General features: G+C 38.2%; 1 protein-coding gene and 1 pseudogene across 1 annotated transcript in view; one reads left to right on the top strand and one right to left on the bottom strand.

Moving 5' to 3' along the window:
- Positions 1-4,224: 4,224 nt before the first annotated feature.
- LOC115872922 lies at positions 4,225-4,323 on the bottom strand (annotated as a pseudogene).
- A 1,808-nt stretch (positions 4,324-6,131) lies between these two features.
- Positions 6,132-20,722, top strand: part of ABCA5 (ATP binding cassette subfamily A member 5) — an 81,347-nt gene continuing 66,756 nt past the window's right edge. The window contains exons 1-7 of the mRNA XM_045299488.1: positions 6,132-6,188; positions 6,949-7,041; positions 9,955-10,071; positions 12,916-13,120; positions 13,748-13,909; positions 15,505-15,593; positions 18,393-18,622. Coding sequence (XP_045155423.1) covers positions 6,952-7,041; positions 9,955-10,071; positions 12,916-13,120; positions 13,748-13,909; positions 15,505-15,593; positions 18,393-18,622 — 893 coding nt within the window. The 5' untranslated portion in view covers positions 6,132-6,188; positions 6,949-6,951. The remainder of the gene's footprint in view (positions 6,189-6,948; positions 7,042-9,954; positions 10,072-12,915; positions 13,121-13,747; positions 13,910-15,504; positions 15,594-18,392; positions 18,623-20,722) is intronic.

The raw sequence follows: 20,722 nt of genomic DNA, 5'->3' as shown, positions 1-20,722 counted from the left end.
TGTAAGGGGATGTCCAGTTGCCTACAGATGGGTCTTGGGTCCCCAGTCTGCACTCCCCCTCATTCACAATGATTTGATTTTTTGTTCTTTGATGCCTGATACTTGATGATCCCTTCGACACCTCATGATCACACAGGCTGGTGTGCTTCTTCCATGTGGGCTTTGTTGCTTCTGAGCTAGATAAATGACACAATTTTGCTTGCTAAAGGTGAGGAATTGAAGCACTTGCTGATGAAGATCAGGGACTTCAGCTTTGTACATACATTGCCATAATTTTCAAAACATTTTCTTTCTACTTGTGCCCTTGGTATCAGCTCCTCTTTTTTCCCCTCTCTCCCCACATCCTCCCAACCTTGATAAATCATAAATTATTATTATTATATAATATATATTTTGTATATGTAATTCTATATGTATATATATCGTATACCATCTGCTGTCTCCCTTCACCCATGTTTCTGTCGTTCATACCCCTGGGGGGGAGATGTTATACCTTGATCATTGCGATTGGTTCCCCCTTTCTCCTCCTACCTACCTCCTACCCTCATGGTATCAGTGAGGGGATACCATGTCTCGTGGTAGGGCCGGCCCTAAGGTCCTCTTTGTGCCTTGGCTGCTCTGACCAGGAGTGCTGTCCTCAGGGCTTGGTGGGCCAGGATGCGGTCCACTCTCTCTCTTTCCCTTTTAGTTTGCTCCCCTGTGTCTGTGCAAACATGCCACTCTCTCTGGGTTGTATCTTCAGTGCAGTCTTCTGCAGTGCAATCTTCTAGGGAGGAGGCTGATGTAGCTGGGATTGGTTTCTCTATATTTTTATGCAGAAGAGCCCGGCTTGATTTCCTCTGCATCATGTTGTTAGTTGCCATGGAGCCCAATTTTTGGTGATTGAATGTCCTTTTCATATGAGAACTGTTTAGACACTTTGGGTTGGGTGGGTGGTGGGAGTGGGGAAGCAGAAAAATAGATTCATTGTTGAGTCTGGTTCTGAGAGCTTGATTGCAGAAGTCATTGCCGAGGAGAACATTTACTTTAAAATATTTGTGAAGAAAATCAATTTTAAGAATACTGTTTTTAACTGTTCAAGTCAGATGTATGCCTTCGATCTTCTGTACTCATCTCCCCAATGCTCTCTGTTCAGTGTCTCTGTTCAGGGACAGTTAAACTTCTCCAGTGTTCCCCAATGCATGCTGGACCTGGTCTGGTTTTCAGCATTTTCTGTATGTTTGTTTTGTTTTGTTTTTGTTTGTTCATTTTAGGGTATATCTCAGAGGTGTTATGTCAATGCAGGTCACCTTCTCAAAGTTGTGTTATATTTTTCTGTTGTTTTTTTTTTTTGTATATGAAACTCAGCATTGATGAACCTGTAAGGACAGCAAGTAGAATAAGGGTTTTGGAGGGAGGTTGGAGGGTAGGGGTCAGGAGAGGGAAGCTGCGTACAGTAGTGGTGGTGGTGGGGTCAAAGGGAGACAATGTTAACGAGTCCAGGAAGAAATAGAATGTTTGGAAACATTGTGGTGGCAATTGCACAATTCTGCTTGATGTGATTGAACTATGAAATGATAATTATGTATTAACTCCCAGTAAATTAAAAAAAAAAAGGACAAATAACATTTTAAAAAATCAGCCACACCAGCTGTTTTACACTATGAAAAATGTCCAATTGCATTGTTGTCTTTCAAAAGTTCTGTCTTAGTTTGAATAGATAGGTGTTCAGGATTTTTGAAATTTAATATTAGACTAAAAGCTTTTAAATAAAATTACCAAATTGTTTAGGTCAGTCATAAGATTGATTCATAGATAAAATTCCATAATAGAGTTCCTTGTTTTCCTTTTATCATTTTCTTTGGCCTTTTGACATTCTGGAGGATTGCTTTGCCTCAGTCATTAGTCTGGCTCACTAATTTACCTTAAATGCATCTACTCCTATATGTCTATTGAGGCTTTTGGCTTCGATCAGCCTATTATTCCCTTTTGAAATTCTCTAATAATTTTCCCCCGTAATTGCCTATTTCTTTTTTCTTGAATATGCTATTCTCCAATCTTCCTCTGAGGATATTAATTAGATAATTTTTTTATACAGTAACAATCAACATATATGAACACTTTGTTGTGTATTAGACACAATTTTCAGCTTTATACATTCTTTGATCATTTTAACAACCTCAAAATGTAGGTATAATTTTTGCTCCATTTTACAATAGAGAAAACTAAGGCACAGCAAAGTTTTAAAATTTCCCCAGTGCCTCATTGCTTATAAGAGCCAGTGCCATGATTCATGTCTAGTTAGTTTGGACCCGGGTCCTACTCTTAACCACTAAACTATACTACTTTAGACATGCTTAGGTCTGTTACTTATTTATTTAAATGCTATGTCTTCCTCAGTGTTTTTACATAAATATTTACTTATTCCACTTTATGTACTGAACTTTGTACTTGAGATTTCCTTTCAACATATTTGAAACACTTTACTATAGCCTACTCTCTTGGATTGTGTGTAAGTGCTATGGGAGGAGGTATTCTGCCAAGTATAGTCTAGCAGGCTCCTGAGAGTTTGTTCTGGTTGGGTGCCATCCATTGAGTTTTGTTACCTCTCCATTTAAATATCCACACCTACTCTTCCAGGGTGAGTGTTGGAATTTTATTTGGTGGGTCAGACTTTTCTCAACAAGGTATTATTTTAATTGAGAGTAGCAATCTTTTAAAAGTACCAAAATAAAAGGTAGATGTGGTATCTCCGTTTTACAGTTATTAAATACATTGTTAGCTCAGCTTATCTTTGTGTTTGTGGATCTCATTTGGAAGAGATGGACTAAAGTAGATGATAAGTGAAGGTAGTTCATCTTTTAACATCAGATTGATGAGCTAATGACAGACAACATGTAGAGTATTTCCTGAGAAATCTGCACACAAAGTGGTTCTGGACATTACAACTAAAGTAGAAGAACCACAGGAGAGGAAAAACTCCCAAGCCAGCGTACCTATAGACTAGAGCGTGGGCCTGACAAGAAAAATGCAGGACTGCACCTTTTGCTTAGGTGATACTTTTAGGACTTTGTGGCTTAGAAGACTAAGGGCTTAATAGAGACTGAAGTGACTTCTTTGAATCATTGTAATCTTCTGCAGAAAAATTTTCCTTTTAATATTATTTTGAATTTAAAATTTTACATTAGATATTAATTTTTTATGTGCCTGCAAACTCAAACTCGCGCCATTGAGTATTGATTTTAACTCATTTGCAGAACAGCCTCATCTTTCTCCCATGCAGCGTGTAGTGGGTTTGAACTCTCACCTTGTAGTTACAGCCTACTGTCTAACTGACAGTGACACCAGGGCTCCCTAATACTCCCACTGTGGTGTTCCTGAACAGTGCACACTGTTAACATGCTCAGCTGCTAACTGGAAGGTTGGACGTTTGAGGCCACCCAGAAGTTCCAAATGAAAGCCTTGGTGATCTACTTCTGAAAATCAACTGTTGAAAAAACTGCTGTGCAGGTGAAGCCACTGTGAGTCAGAATGTACTCAATGACAGCAATGCGTGTGGGGAATACACCCCCCCCCCCATTAGTGTGATTGAGATTCTGTACAAACTGGAGAGGGGAGACAGTTGTTTTGTACTCTTATTTGCATTTCATTTGCTCATGAGCCAACAGATTTTCTTTCTCCCCATCTCTTCTGTGATAATCTTTTTTTCTTCTGTGCAAGCTCCTTTCCAGCAAGGATTGCCTTGATGGCAGGAGAGCTGATGTGTGGGTTAATATGACACGGACCCTGGAAGTATGGCAGTACATATTGGGGACCTTGATAATCCTCAGTAGTCTCAACCACTTTTAAGTGTATGCAGCAGAAATTCACAGCATTCTCTTTGGGGCTACTCTGTCCTACTATATTGTTTGACCTAGGTATGCCTACCAACTCCACCTACTATTGTAATCTTGGAACAGATGCATGCTTTTGTAACAAGAAATCATTCAGGTATTTGGTGGCTTATGGGATATAAACACCCATCATGACCTGGGTATTTTCACAAGTGGTGTTAAAATGGTCCTGAAGATATGAACTTCTGATTTTTGTTTAGTTTTGTATTGGGGATCAACTGAATAGTCAGCTGTTTCAAGAGATAATTACAGGCCTTTCACTGTAAGAGAGCTAGCCAAGCTTTTATTTTTTTTGAGGGGGGGTTATATATACCCCTTTATTCTGCCCCCTTTCCACTTGGAAAAACATTTTTTTAATATGGAATGCTTCACAAATGTGTGTGTTGTCTTGCGCAGGGGCCATGCTAATCTCTGTATCATTTCCACTTGGAAAGTTCTTATGAGTATTATGATCATGGACTTATTTTATTAGTTTCAGATTCCTTGAGTTGTGGGGGGGGGGCAAAATCTGATTCTGAATAGTTTAAGTGGAAGCGAAAATATATTGGAAGGATAATAAGATGTATCATATTCTCCAAGGGAGAAAAACCAAGTTTCCAGCACAGATTACCAGATACCTTTAGGAATACCTCAGTTGCAAGAATTTATTAAATTTTCTCCATGCTGTCGTTAATGTAACTCAGTTACTGCGATTCGGTTTCTGGATCTTTATAAATTCCATACTGTTAGTAAAAAAGGAAAAAAAATACAGCTTGGTGGTGGTGGTGGTGGTGGTGGTGGTAGGCAGGCATGAGGAAGAGGGGTAGGGTTTAGTTCTGCTCTGAAAAGGTCTTACTCTAGGAGTAGGGGCTCTGGTGTCACAACTTAGGGTTGCTAACCAGGAAGCTGGTGGCTCAAACCCACCAGTTGCTCCATGCAAAAAAGACAAGGTTGTCTGTTCCCCCAAGAGTTACAGTCTTGGAAACGCTGAGGAGCAGTTGTGCTCTGTCCTATAAGGTCACTATAAGTTGGGATTGACTTGATGGCAATGGATTCGGTTTTGTTAATTTACTAAGAATGGTATTTATGGTTTAAGTAATTCCAGCAAGGCTGTTAGAGACTCAACCCTAAGCTCAGAAAGCAGTTCTCAAAGAAGGAACGATACTTTGAGTCTAACAGGTGTCTGTTACCTAAAAATGACGAATTAAGCATGTAGCATTCAATTTGAATGAATTATTTAGTGATGTCCCGGAAATCAGTGTGTTTGGCAGAGAACTTGAGAATTGTTAAATGCTGTGTTGATTAGTGTTACTGTGTTTGCTTTGTAACAAATTATCTGTGAAAGTGGCAGATCTTTCCTTTTATTTAGAATCTTTATCTGACAACCATTAACAAGGCTATTGGAAGAATTTTAATTAATTTATATTTCCAGACCACTTTATTAGGCGCTAATCTAGACAGCATACCATTCCATAGTTCAGTCATATCAAGAAGTGTTGTCCAATTGTTACCCAAATTAGTTTCAAAACTTTTTCTTCCTTCTGGAACTCCTTGACATTAGCTCCCCCTAATCCCTCCCACCCCCACATACACCTGAAGCCTTGTTCTAATTGTTGTCCCTGTAAATTCACCTATCCTGAGTTTCATGTACCAAAATACATAGAGAGACACGTAACAGAGTCGAGAAGGCTGCCAACAGTGACAAAATACAACAGAGAGAAATCCCAATATGAAAAAAACAAAAAAACCCACAGAAAATATTAAAAACCATATCAAGCCCAAAGTGTTTTATAAGGGAGACCAAAGGACAATGTTTTAACCGTTCAACTCAGATTTATCATTTTAATCTCCTGTAGTCCTCTCTCCAATACTCTGATAACCAGATTATTCTCATCCCTCAAATTTGGTTAGAAGGAAATCATCGGAGGCTTATTTTAAATGTATCCTCCACTCTTGCCTGGTTTTCTTTTAAAAGAGGCTTAGATTTATTGTTTTATATTGTTTAGTGTTTTTACTATATGTCTAATTTTAATAACTTTCTAAACTTATATAAACAATACCTATCAATGGGAAAATAGAGAAACACACCAAGAAAGCAAAAGTTGTCCTTAATCGCATTATCAAAGTGTTTTAGATATTTTCTAGTCTTTCTTCTCAGTATAAAAGAAGGGTGCTTATTTAAGTCAAACTTTAATTATAGATGTTTACCTTTTTGGAGAAGACACACTACCTCTTAACAGATTTTGCCTTTGGTTCTTTACCTAGGTGGAGTTGGTTGGCTGGTTTGGAGCAGGTTGTCTTTGGTTTAGAAGAGATTCACATCAGTGGTTCCAATAGGTAGGTTTCTGTCAAACCAGGCAGCGCCAGTAGCTCTAGAAGGCGTCTTAACAGGACCTTTTTTTGTTTCTTAGCCGCCCTCCCACTTGAGCAGACACCCTAGGTTACTGGGACAAGCACATCGGAGCTAGAGACCTTGGAGGGTGCACTGGAAACTCTGGCTGCTTGACTTTCACTCTAGCTTTACTGTATATGAAGAATTGAGAGGGTTGCATGAAATCATTTGTAATCACTTTACATTACTCTTTGTATGGAGGCACCCCAATTTTCTTCTTATAGAACATTGACCTTACCTACATTTAAAAAAAATTTCACTTTAGCTTGCTTTTTAAAAAATGGCAATGATTGTACTTAAAAAGTTATAGTTTAAGTATAGTAATTATGACCCAAAGCCCATTCCACCACTATTGAATTGAGTTCAACTCATGAGATCCTGCATAGGGTTTCTGAGACTGTAAATCTGATGAGAGCAAACAGCCTCATCTTTCTCCCATGAACGACTGGTGGGTTAGCCCAGTGCTGGATCCACAGTGCCACTAGGGCTTCCTGATACTCAGTACAGAGGTTAATAAAATGGGAAATCAAAGTGCCCAGGAATAATAACAGTTAAGTGCCTTTAAGATTTGTGGGGGGTCAGGATCATCATAATATGCAATCTGATTTTTTGCTTAATGGAAAATCAGCTACTTCTGTGATAATGGCAGCTCTGTTAATATATGTGATTTACATTGACCACATATGATTGTATTTCTTTGCTGAGGAAATGACGTGGGTGCCACACCTGACCTCTTCCAGCTACACAAGGGGGAAAGAGACTCACGTTCCATACCAGCCCAGTGCTGATTCCCACAAGGCAAGTCAGACATGCTTCCACTTTGCAACTTCTTTTCCCCTACTACTCTGAGTAAACATCTCTGCTGGGTTCAATAGTCCACTGCAAATTGCCACACAGAACTCGCAGACAGTTCTCACAATTATGGGGGTGTACTCAGGACGTTACAAATCAGGACCCAAAAAGGAAGTAATCTCTAAAATATGTAGAAAATTTCAACACTTCAATAACAAAAAAAAACAACAAATAATTCAATTGAAAAATGGGCAGGGGACCAAGAAAACACATGAAGAAATGCTTCCAATCATTATCCCTCACAGAGATGCAAATCAAAGCAGCAATGAGATGTGGTCTGGACCCAAGCATTAATGGCTGCATTCTCTTGCACACGGTCTCCACTTTTTCATCTAGGTTCTAATATGTGTTGCAGTAGTTACACAAAACTCAAAACAGTAGTCATTATTAAAGGGTTTATCAAGGAAGTTAACAAGTTATAATGGAAGTAAGAAATGGTGTGGATCAATTGTTTATCAGGACATGTTACGAAGTTCTTTCTTTCAGGGGTGGTAAGAAATGCCCAAAGGGCATGCCACTCCACTACAAACCTCAACCCAAAGGCATTCAGCTCAAGCTCTCTAGGTTTACAGACCCAGATCTCCCAAATTAAGTGCCCAGAAACACCGCACTCCAGTAAGCCACAATCTGAAGGCACTCATCTCAGCCTCCATGAGTCAGCAAATCCAAACTCCTGGAAGTAAACTTGCAGTGGCACCCGCTCAAGTATGCCTCAGCTTGAAGACACTCAACTCTACATCCGTGATTCAGCAACTCCAACTCCTCCAGTTCATGCCCGGAGGCACTTACTCCAAAAGTCAGCCTCCTGTTCCAAAGTTCTCAGCTTTACTTGCTTTGTGGCCTGGGGAGTCCACCCCTGTGCTTTGTGCTCCGACTCTGTTTCTATTTCCACTGCTCTGTCGTCACAGCTCTCTTCTGGATCAGGGAGGTTCATTGCACAGAGATCTCAGGATTCAGAAGATGCGTTTCACTCCTGGATCTTATTGGTAGCGAGATCCTCTCTCCTGCTTCGTGGAGGGCTCATTTTATATCCAGCACATTGACACTCACATGAATCCTGTTAACAATTACTCACAGGTGAATCCTAATGAGTGTCTGCCCCTCACCCTCTTACCCACACCCTTCAAGGTAAAGGTCGCTTGGTGGAAGTTATGGAGACTTTGGTAGAAGAGCCACATTAGATCATTCACTGTCCCAGCAACAGCAAAGCTCAAACAAAGCAAGACGGCAAATACTGGCAAAGGCAGAGAGACTGCAGCCGTCATACACTGCTGGTGGGATTGTAAAATGATACAACCACTATGAAAAGCAGTATGGTACATCTTTAAAAAGTGAGAAGTAGCTTATAATCCTGTAATCCTCCTGTTAGGTCTATATCCTAGAGAAATGAGAGCTGTGACATTACTAGATAGATATATGAGCACACCCATTTATCACGGCACTGTTCCCAATAGCAAAATGATGGAACCCACCTAAATGCCCATTGACAAGTGAATGGATAAGCAAACATGCACACACACGATGAAATGAACCTGAAGGACGTTATGCTGAGTGAAATAATTCATCCACAAAAGGACAAATACTGTTTGAAACCATTATTATAAAAAGACAGAAGTTTTTATACAAAAAGAGACTTGCTTCAATAGTTTCAGAAGCAGGATAAAGTAAATAACTAACTACAAGATAGGTGCATGTTTACTTGGGTGAAAAGGAAGGCAATAAGAGGGAAGTCAGAAAACTATGATGAAGGTAAAGGCAAGCACTGGCAGCAATACAAGAATTAAAGGCAACACAGGCAAATCTTGCTATATAACAGTCCTACAATCAATAGCAGTAATGTATTAATGGATGCATATAGACATGCAAGCTAAACAGGTGTGGGAAAGAGAATGGGACTACATCCACAAATATGTAGGTTTGGTAGGGTATTTCTACGTCTGTACTTACATATGCTGCAAATATATCTGTGAATACAGTAGAGCATATAAGGACAAAGTTATGAAAACTTAGCTATAACCAAGTTAATTTCTGGGTTTGGAGCCTCAACACGATAGTTTGGGGGCACAACAAGGTCGGATGGCTTAACAGTACACAAAGATAATGTCCTGAAGCTCACTTTGATTAGTAGAGTGACAGGAGTCGTAAAAAAGCTCACAAGTGGCCATCTAAGGTGTAGCTATTGGTTTCTCCCCATCCGGGGCAAAGAAGGGTGAGGATATTTAAAGACATATGAAAATAGTCCAGTGGACTAATGAACCGTGTGAACCTCAGCCTCAACTTCCGTGAGACTGAAAAGCCCTAGATGGCGCCTGATAACTACTATCAACTTCTCTGAAAAAGTTCACAATAGAATGTTTTGGATTGAGTGGGAGAAAAAATGTCGAACAAAACTCAAAATCATAAAAAAAAAACAACCCAGGCTTATTGGTTGGATAGAGACTAGAGAACCCCTGAAATTATGTACCTTAGTCACCCTTCAGTCTTGCGGCTGAACTGGCCCTCAAGTCTCAGTTTTCAGCCCAACAGGTTAGGGAGACATGTAAGGGGAGACATAACCCAAGAGCGATACACACTCCTTAGAATAATCAACCATTTGAGATGCAAAGACCATTTACCCCAGGACAAAGCTCATTGCTGCTGACTAGGAAAGAGAGAGGAATGGAAACAGGTAAAACGGGAGTGGGGGTGGGGTGGAATAAGTGATGCAGTCAGTGACATGAAACAAAGTGTGTATGAATTGTTAAATGGAGCACTGACTTGTTCCATAAACCTTTACTCTATTCACAATTGAACATTTTGAAATACGGCACATGGTTTACTACTGTTGTGCTTTTACTTTGTTTTTTCCTCCTTAAATAGATCGCTAGAGAAAACATGGCTACTGCAATTAGGGAGGTTGGAGTTTGGAGACAGACGAGAACACTCTTACTGAAGAACTATCTAATTAAATGTAGGACTAAAAAAAGTAGTGTTCAGGTAAGTTACATGATTTTTTTCTAAAGTTTTGTTATTGTTTATTGTTTTGATAGGTTCTATCTGATTCATTTTGCTCAGCACAATTTTATTTCTATAAAAAATCCACTGCTGTCTAGTCAATTCTAAATCATAATAACCTTTAATTTGCTTATAATGTAAAATCTTGTTGTATTTTCCAAAGAAAAATAACCGAGTTAACCTAATGTTTTGTTAATGTTAAAAACTTGAATAGTGATTCCTGAATTTAGTTAATTTCCAATATCAATGCTTAATTTGAATCGTTAGGCATGCTGTTCCCAAATAGGTGTTTCTATGGGCTAACATTCTATGGAAAACTTTAGTGGAACATGATTGCATAGTTTTATTCCCTCTGTACTCTCTATTTAATGGTCTCTGGATGTATTTTCTAAGATTACTAGAGTGATGTACCTGTAAGTATATATTAATTTTAAAGTTAAAGCGGTGAAAGAAGACAAGAATTCTGATTAACCAACTACGAAGAATTGTAGTTTATCTGAATTTAAGGAAACAAGTAACTAGCAAGGCGAAATAAAAGTTCATGTCTCTGGATGATGTCCCCTCTCTGGAACATACCATAACAGAAGACAATACTGGGCACACACGGTGGGGAGTTAGTCCAATATGAACCCCCCCACAGTGGGGTGAACCAAGAAGGGAATATAACAGATCAGCAACGGGAGCAAAGCCAAGCCACGAAGACCCTGTGGAGCCCTCAAAATAGACTTCAGACTTAGAGGGGCAGTTCCAGAACTCCCCAAGGGCCAATGGGGAGATAGTCATAAAGGTCAGCGAACAGGCCTGAAATTATGTATGCTTTTTTGCTAGTTATTATTTTTTCTTTTTTCCCTTTTTATTCAGTCTTTTGTTTTTGTTTTGTCTCCATTATTGTTGGTTTCCCTACCTGTAGAAGATAGGAGAAAGCAACAGGACTGCTGGTTCTGGAGGGACTTGCAGGGAAGGAGGAGGCGACGAAGGGAGTGGTGAGAAAACAATGCCATAGACAGGGGAACAAATAGGGAATTAAAATCAACAATGAGGAGGACATAGAGATCCTGGGGGTATTGGAGGAACAGCAATCTACCTGAAAGGAATTACTAAGAGACAGAAGAAAGGTGAGCACAATGGTTAGGCAGGAGGAAGGTAAAAGGAAACAGGAACAGATCTAGGAAATAATGCTACGGATAGAGGTATAAACAGGTATGTACATATGTAAATGCATTAATTCATAAAAATAAAGGTATTGGCTTATGTACCTATTTTTATATGGCAATACACGGAGGTAGTGGATGGACTTTGGGCCTCTGCTCAAGCCCTGCCTCAATGCAAGAATACTTTGTTCTAACAGCCTGGCATTCTGTGATGCTCATCCTCCTGGGTACGATTGCTGAAGACAAAATGGATACACAAGCAAATATGAAGAAAGCAGTTGGTGCCTGGCTATTAAAAGATGTAGTGTCTGGGGTCTTAAAGGCTTGAAGTTAACTAAGCGGCCATGTAACAGAGAAGCAACAGACTCACATGGAAAAAGCACACCAGCCTGTGTGATTATGAAGTGTGGAGAGAAGGGAAGGAAGGGGGAACTGATTGCAAAGATTGTCAACCCTCCCCCACCAACCCAGGGGGACAAACAACAGAAATCCGTGGGGGAAGGGACACAGTGGTTGGTGTAAAGTATGAAAATAATAATAATTTATAATTTACCAAGGAGTCATGAGGGTGGAAAGGAGGGAGGGAGGGGAAAAAAGAGGAGTTGATTACCAAGGGATCAAGTAGAAAGGAAATGTTCAGAAAATATGATGGCAACATTTGTACAAATATGCTTGATACAATTGATGTTTGGATTGTTATAAGAGCTGTGAGAGCCCCCAATAAAATGATCTTTATATATAAAAAATGTTCATGCCTCTTAAAGTGGAGAATAGAATTGACTATTGCTTTAGAAGCATAAATTTAGATAAAGTATGCTTTCTTTCTTTTTTTTTTAAGTTAGTTCAAGGACTGTTTGTTGGCCTTAGGAGTGTTTTCCAGTCCAGTCTGTTGGGGCACCACACCCTGGCCACCTTCAGCATTCCCTGGGGACCTCGCCGCTCTGTTCCCTTGCTGTTCTGTTGCACCCCCTTAGTGTTTTGCCTTGGTGTGGCGGGATCAGATCGGGCACAATTCCCACACTGTGTCTCTGGTGTTGTCCCCTGTAGGGCTATGGGTCAGTGAGGGGCATAATCAAGATTGCAATGGTCTCTGCCTAACAAAGAGCTACCAGTGACTCAGTCTGACTAGATACTTTGCAGAGGGTTTTGGACTCCCACCATCCCCCATAGCCCTCCAAAAATCTCATAATTTTAGCTCTGATGCCTTTTTCCTCTCCATATTCATATTTTGTAATTGTCAACTTTGGATTACACAAGCTTGTCAGCACACTGTTTCTTTGGGGATTGAATTGCTTTTAACTAAGGTCTTTTTGTAATTAAGAAATCCATTACTATTGAATTCAATTCATAGTGATCCTGAACAACAAAATAGAACTGTCCCATAGGGTTTCTTTTCTTTCTTTTTCCCCCCCCATAGGGTTTCTAAGGCTGTCGTCTTTCCAGATGCAGACCCACATCTTTCTCCCACAGAGAAACGAGTGGGTTCAAACCATTGACGTTTTTGCTAGTAGCCAAGTACTTTCAGCACTGTGTTCCTCAAGCTCTTTGTACTTAAGAAAGGAAACCAAATTGATCTCTTTTTAAAAAGTCTTAATTATATTATTGGCTTAGGAATCGTGATAACTTTTGCTGTCAGTGTCACATCTTGTAATTATTGTTTCTTTCCTTTCTCTAGGAAATTCTTTTTCCATTATTTTTTTTATTTTGGTTAATATTAATTAGCATGTTGCATCCAAATAAAAACTATGATGAAGTGCCTGACATAGAACTTAGCCCTATGGACAAATCTATCCTCTCTAACCTAATTCTTGGATATACGCCCGTGACTAATATTACAAGAAACATCATGGAGAAAGTGTCTACTGATCACCTTCTTGATGGTATTGTGAGCTTATATTTATATTTATCTATAACGTGATGCCTCTTCAGTATTGATATGGTTGTTAGAAAGGTTCCCTTTCATCCAAATACAGTTTTATAAATGTGTTAAAATAACTTAATTCGCTGTTTTCTGTTTCTCATGAAATATTAATCATGTCTTCTTGGCAGTCAGGGAATGCATATGTATCTTCAAATTTTATATTGAAAGCTTAAACTGTTTATGAAATGTTCACGTATAATTTTATAGGTTAATATATTGATAGCCAATTTCATGTTGATTCTGATTTTTGTGCAATGATTAAGAAGCTAGAAACATAAATAATACTCTTAAAGCAACAATCTTCCCTAGCTGTCATTTCTTTTTGTGGTGCTCACTGGTAGAAACTGAAGAAGTACTTAGTGCTAGGGATGATTATGGCTAAATAACTGTGCCTGCCTTTCTCAGTGCTTTTACATTTCACAGCGAGACAGGCAGGAAAGCATAGCGAGCAGCAAGCTGGTAGGGTTAGCTCACAAACTTTGAAAGTTTACTATAACACAGATGTAGACCAGATGTATGGTTGTATGAAGAAGCTTCAAAAAATGTGTGGAAAAATTTCGCTAACTTTTCAATTCAATTTTTACAGTCATAGTTACTGAAGAATATGCAAATGAAAATGAATTGATAGTATCCAGTGTGTCTAAGTCCACCAATTTTGTGGGTGTGATTTTCAAAGACTTCATGTCCTATGAACTACGTTTTTTTCCTGACAAGATCCCAGTTTCTTCTATTTATATGGATTCAAGAGGTAAATAACCCTAGTTAAAAGTGTCAAATTAGTCCAATGCTTGTCTTTGCTGCCTCAGTGTTTAGGCAAAATTTGATGATTTTCAGCTTTGGCATTTTCAGCTCTTCTTTGTTTAAGCAGGGAAATTGTCAAGGGCAACATACATATACACAGCTATACTTCCTTTAGCATCCACAATATATTTTGTGAAACAGGATGGTATGCTATTTGGAAGTCTCCCAAATATGTGGGACCAGTGCCAAGACTGCTGTGCTAAGGTACTGTGTGAAACTGACTTTGTTGGCCACTCATGGCTACTACACAGTCTCCAAGGGCTAAGCTTGGCCCTTCCCATCCACTGCTACATGCCTTTCCAGTCTTCCTTTCACTACCACGCTCAGTGGCCACCACCAGAAAGGAGCTGTAGCCTCAGGCCAACAGGGTCATGTGTGTATGGTGTTCTGCTGAGTGGGGCAATGGCCTTGGTGTGGCATACCCCTTAGTGGCTTTGGTGGAATCTGTTCATTTACTGCATGAGGCCAGTGCAGTAAGACAGGCAGCTATAGATGGACACCCCACCTCTTTCCCTCCCCACTACTACTACTCATGGCCAGGGTAATTGTTAGACCCAGAGAACTGGTAAGAGATGTGTTGGATCTTGGGATCTCAGTGTTTAGGAATGTATGTTGCTACATCTTGGTCTCTGATAAAGACTTAACTCTATTGTAACTTTGTTGTTGTTAAGTGTCATCGAGTCATTTCCAACCTGTAGCAACCCTAAGCACAACACAATGAAACATGGACTGGTCCTGTACCATCTTCAAAATTGTTGCTATGCTTGAACCCACGGTGGCAGCCACTGTGTCAATCCATCTGATTGAGAGCCTTCCTCTTCTTCGCTTCCCCTCCACTTTACCAAGCATGATGTCCCTCTCCAGGCACTAGTGTATCCTAACAATATGACCAATGTAAGACAAAGCCTTCCTTGCCTCGGAGGAGCTCTCTAGCTGTACTTCTTCTGAGACTGATCTGCTGGTCCTTTTAGCGGTCTATGGTATTTTCAGTATTCTGTACCAGCACCAAAAGTGGGGACCCAATTCCTGTTTTGTTGTCTGTTCTTAGTCTGGATACTGCTGAAACCTGTTCACTTTGGGTGACCCTGATGGCATTTGAAATACCAGTGATACTGCTTCCAGCATCACAGCCACATACAAGCCACTGAAGTACTACAAACTTGTGATCACAATTGTATATGTGGTCTGATACTACCTAAAAGAATGATAAGCAATGCATACTTATCTATGTATAAAATTATTTCCTATATACATATACATAGTAAAAATACTTTCAAATGTCAATTTTAATAATTTATATATTTCATATAAAAAGTAGTAGCAAAGCACGACTGTTAGATATGATTTTTTAAATTCCCTATTTTTCAATGCAGTTATTATCATATAGCTTTTACTATCAACTATAGATCTGTCTTTAAAATGATAAGGTCTTATAGCCATAAACTTTATTAATTTTGCATATGAAACATGGAAAACAGCCCTGAGTGCTTAAACTTATAAAGAGCTATTTTCATCAGTCACCTCACAACTCTTTCCCTATAGCTGGCTGTTCGAAATCGTGTGATGCTTCTCAGTATTGGTCATCCGGCTTCACAGTTTTACAAGCATCCATAGATGCGGCTATTATAGAGGTAAATATGATAAATATAGTGAATACTAAGCCACATTTTAGTAAACATGTTCTTTACAATAAAATTTGTCTTGACTGATATAAAATATGTAAATCATAGAACTTTTTACACTACTTAAAAAATTGAAATCATAGTTTATAATTCAATGCTCTTCTAAAATTTACTTTACTTGATGATTTTTAAGGATATGATTCATAACTTACAAATATGTTTTACAATTATGATAGATAATATTCATGAAAGACCTATATTTGCAGACTTTACCTCTGGAATACAAGTTAATTACATAAAAATATGAATAACTTTATTTTCGTAATTGTAATAGTGGATTTTATTTTTTATTTAAAGTCATTTAGTATTTATTTGCCAAACACTGCTTCTTTGCTAATATATATCAAATATTAACTCATTTGAAGCTTGAAAAAGCAAATTAGGTGTTGTTATTTTGTCCATTTTATATTTGAAAGTGAAACATAGCATGATTATGTTTCTTTCCAAGCTAAATTGTTGTTAGTTGCTCTTGAATAATTTCTCAAGTCATACTGACCCTCTGTACAACAGAATGAAATATTGTCCTGTCATACACTGCCATTATAAGTGCTGCTGTACTTAAGTCCATTTTTGTAGCCATTATGTCAGTCCATCTCGTTAAGTGCCTTCCTTTTTTCTAAACTGATCTACTTTACCTGCCCTGTTTCCCTGAAAGTAAGACATCCCCTGAAAATAAGACCTACTCACAGGTTTGCCCCTCGCTGAAATATAAGGCATCCCCCCAAAAAATAAGACCTCCCCCAAAATAAGGCCCTCCAAGATACTGTAACTCTAGACTCTGGACTGTAGCCACAGTGCAGCAAGAGCAGACAGGAAGTGTGCAGTCTCTTTTTAATTAAACAATAAACAATGAATGTGTACCGTATTCATCTTCATGGAAAAATAAGACATCCCCTGAAAATAAGACCTCGCGCATCTTGGGGAGCAAAAATTAATATAAGACACTGTCTTATTTTCGGGGACACAGGGTAGCATGATACCCTTCTCCAGGGCTGATCTCTCCTCGTAACATTTCCAAAGTGTGTGAGACAAAGTCTCGCCACCCTCATTTCTAAGGAGCATTCTGGTTGTACTTCCTCCACGACAGATTCCTTTATTCGTCTGACATTTTATAGTATACTTACTATTCTTCACTAACAGCATAATCCAAAGGCATCAAATTTACTTAGGTTTTTACTAATTGTGAGTCAGGGATTTGAATGATGGCTTTTTGCTCCCAAGTCTGTGCTTTTAAAATTATATCTTGCTGTCTCTAAGATTGTATATAAATATTGTAGTTAGATTCTAAAGACATATTTAAATTTAATCTAATATCTAAAAAAATTTCACATTTTCACATAGAAAAACAAGACATGATATTTATTTCAAAAATTCCAATTTTGTGCCTGGACAGGATAGCAGTAAGAATGACGTTCTCTTAGAGTTCAAACAATTCAGATTAAGCTCATGGCTCAGTCTTCAATGTTATATGAATCTGTTTGTATTCGCGTCCAAAATAAGGTAATTTAGATGCTATGTATGTAGACCTTTATCTCTATTAAACTCCATGTTTGGAATATACAGGAAGAGTGATAGAACTGGAATCAAGACAGGAGCAAGAGCCCTATCTTTATTAATTGTTATGTGAATTTTGAAAAATTACTTAAGTGTTGTGTGGTATAATGACTACAATAATAAGACTTTAATTGACAGGGTAGTTGTAAGAGCCAAATAAGATATGTCTGCAGAAGTGTTTTATAAACTCTTCAACATGCTATAAATGCATCATAGTTAAACTATTGTTTTTAGGTGCCGTTTAGTGGGTTTCAACTCATATTACCCTTATGTACAATAAAATGAAACACTGCCTAATCCGGTGCCATTCTCAGATTACACCAATTCAGTAGATAAGATGTTAAGGCAAAGACGATTGTCCCTGAAGTTTTTGAAGCCCCTTTGTTAGGTGTGAGAGCTTGTATTTGTGTTTTGGCCAGAGAACTTCTCCTCTACAGTGCAGATCCAAACACTGGATGAGTAGGTAGAGCAGATCTCCTTTTAGGTATTCAGTTCTAAGATAGGATTACATCTGGTTAGTATAATGGGACATAGTCTTAATATTCTACTTACTTAATAAATATCCACTGCCATCAAATCGATTTCCATGACTAGCAACCATTAGAAAAGAGTAGAACTGTCGGTGTGGCTTTCTAAGGCTGTAAATCTTCATGGGAGTAGAAAGCCTAAACTTTTTGCCTCCTGAGCAACTGATGAAGTCGAACTGCTGACCTTATAGTTATCAGCCCAACCTGTAATCCACTTCCCCAGTGTTGCCCTTACACTCTGAGGAGTTGACTCTCAATTTGCCACTAGGGCTCCAAAAAGAAGAAACCACAGTTAAAGAACATGGTATTTAAAAGAGTATCTTTTGAATAGAGTCATTATTTCAAGGTACTAATAATCATTAATTAATGCCTCAATATTATAGGTGTATATTTTTATTAAAATGAGGGTAGCTGCTTAAGATAATAGCACAATTTAAAAAATATTACTTAATCAGCATTTAGACACTACTCAAACTTTAGACTTTCTGGCATGCCCACAGTATGAATTAAAAGCAACATTTTACTCTGTGTCATGATATTTCGGCTAATCACTAACTTTCAGTTTTATATAGTTTTTGAGAGTTATATTTGTACTTAGTTGTTGACTAAATTCAAGGTCTGTGGTCAGAACTAATTTAATTGATTGTATTTACATTTTCTATTGTAGTTGAAGACCAATATTTCTGTTTGGAAGGAGCTGGAATCAACTAAAGCTATTGTTATGGGAGAAGCTGCTGTTGTAGAAATAGATATCTTTCCCCGAGGAGTAATCTTAATATACCTAGTTATAGCATTTTCACCTTTTGGTTACTTTTTGGCAATTCACATTGTAGCAGAAAAGGAAAAAAAGTTAAAAGAATTTTTAAAGATAATGGGACTTCATGATACTGCCTTTTGGTATGTTTTTAAAGTTTATTATTTAGTGTAATTAACAGTTGTGTTATGTATCAGTAAATCTTGAAGATTATAATTCTGTTCGGTACTTAACGTAATCTTGGCCCTTTTTTGGCTACCATTATTTCCTTTGTTATGGAATTCAAAACTAGTGAACAAAAACCAGGCTTCTACAACTAATTGGCCTATTTTTCTTATATAACCAGTAAACACCCAGCACTTAGCATCCAGCTGATCCTGACTCATGGCAACTGCATGCATTTCAGAACAGAATTGGAATCATGGAGCTCCCTGTGGCTGACGCTGGGAAATAAGTCGCCAGGCTTTTCTTCTAATACGCCTCTATGTGGATTAGAATAAGCAGTCAGGTGCATTGGCCATTTGCACCATTATAGTCTGTTTTCACACTTTTTTATATAGTTAACTATTAGCATTTCATTTTTACCACGTTATGTAATGGATTCACAGTGTATAATATGTTTTCTCTGCTCATTTTCTTAGTCTGTCATTTTGCAGGTAGTTGACTTTTAAACTGAATTGTGTTACCTAAGTATTTTGTGGGTAATTTAACTGGATTACTTCAGCCAAATCTATCTCTCAGCACCTTGGTATTGTCGCTGTTAAATGATTAAGTTAACATTTGGTAATTTAGGTATCTTCCTAAATTACTAGTGATTTTAATATTGACCACAAAATCATAATCTGCTAACTTGAAAGAATAAAAATGAAACAAAATACAGATTCTTCTTGCTATCTAATAGTAGAAACCTTTTATAACCCAAAATGGTTTAAAACGAAGAAGAAATTAACATTAATTTATTCATGAAATATTTTAGATTGCTCCCAGATATAAAAATTAATCTTCCTTATGATTCCAAATAATACGAATAATAACTAAGTAACTCATTGCCATCAAGTCAAATCTACCTCAAAGTAGGATGCTATAGGGTTTTTGAGACTATATTTTTATAGAAACAGTACTTCATCTTCCTCCGGTTGAGTAACTGGTGGACTTAGAGCCACTGACCTTTCAGTTAACAGCCCAGTGCTTAACCACTACACCACCAGGACTCCTTATACAACACAGAAACTTAATAATACAGTTCAAAGCTGCGGTGACCCGGTGCTGAAGTGCTGAATGTACTTCCTGGATGGAACTTGGGGATGCACTCGCCCTGCTCGTCGTCATATAGGAACTGCCTCTTTGACAGCTTGTTGCAGCACGAATGCTGTATCCTAGGGGTTTTTTTGCCTTTTTTCATAAAATTGAAAATCCTCTTCAGATTCTGTTCTGTGAAAACAAGTTCTAATGTCTGCCTTCCATAAGAGGCGAGTGGTAGAGGTAAACTTTCAAAATTCCGAGGTTACCTGTCGTAACAATTCCCTTGAGCTCTGACTTGACAAGAAACTTGAGAAAAGGATAGTTAATTTATTATTGATGTTGATCTCTCCTGGTGTAAAGTTAGTAATTCTCCTGTTGATTGTCCAGGGCGTTTTTACTGTTTGTAGTAACAAAAGCCAAGAAAGGTTTCACTGTAGCTGTGTCCTAAGGAATATCATTAAATTGGCTCATTAAATTCTTTTATATTTAAATAAAATCAGATGTAGTATACATAATGGAACATTCCAGAATGTTAGATTGATATTACTCAAACTGCTATTAATTAGTAAGGTTTTTTTTAACTCTTTGAAAGAATTACTTTTAAAAAATCATTTTATTAGGAGCTTGTACAACTCTTATCACAATCCATACATACATCCATTGTGTCAAGCACATTTGTACATTTGTTGTCCTCATCATAGAATACATATTTTTTTTCAAGCATTTGTACATTTGTTGCCCTCATCATTCTCAAAACATTTGCTTTCTACTTGAGCCCTTGGTATCAGCTCATTTTTTCCCCTCCCTCCTCGCTCCTCTCCCTGATGAACCCTTGATAATTTATAAATGATTATTTTGTCATGTCTTACACTGTCCGATGTCTCACTTCACCCACTTTTCTGTTGTCCATCCCCCAGGGAGGGGGTTATATGTAGATCCCTGTAATTGGTTCCCCCTTTCTATCCCAGCTTCCTTCCACCCTCCCAGTATTGCCACTCTCA

Source organism: Echinops telfairi, unplaced genomic scaffold (assembly GCF_000313985.2).
Source record: "Echinops telfairi isolate 266 unplaced genomic scaffold, ASM31398v2 ScPeMD7_7458;HRSCAF=8496, whole genome shotgun sequence".
In the NCBI taxonomy this organism is placed as follows: Eukaryota; Metazoa; Chordata; class Mammalia; order Afrosoricida; family Tenrecidae; genus Echinops; species Echinops telfairi.
This window is presented reverse-complemented; position numbering and strand designations above follow the sequence as displayed.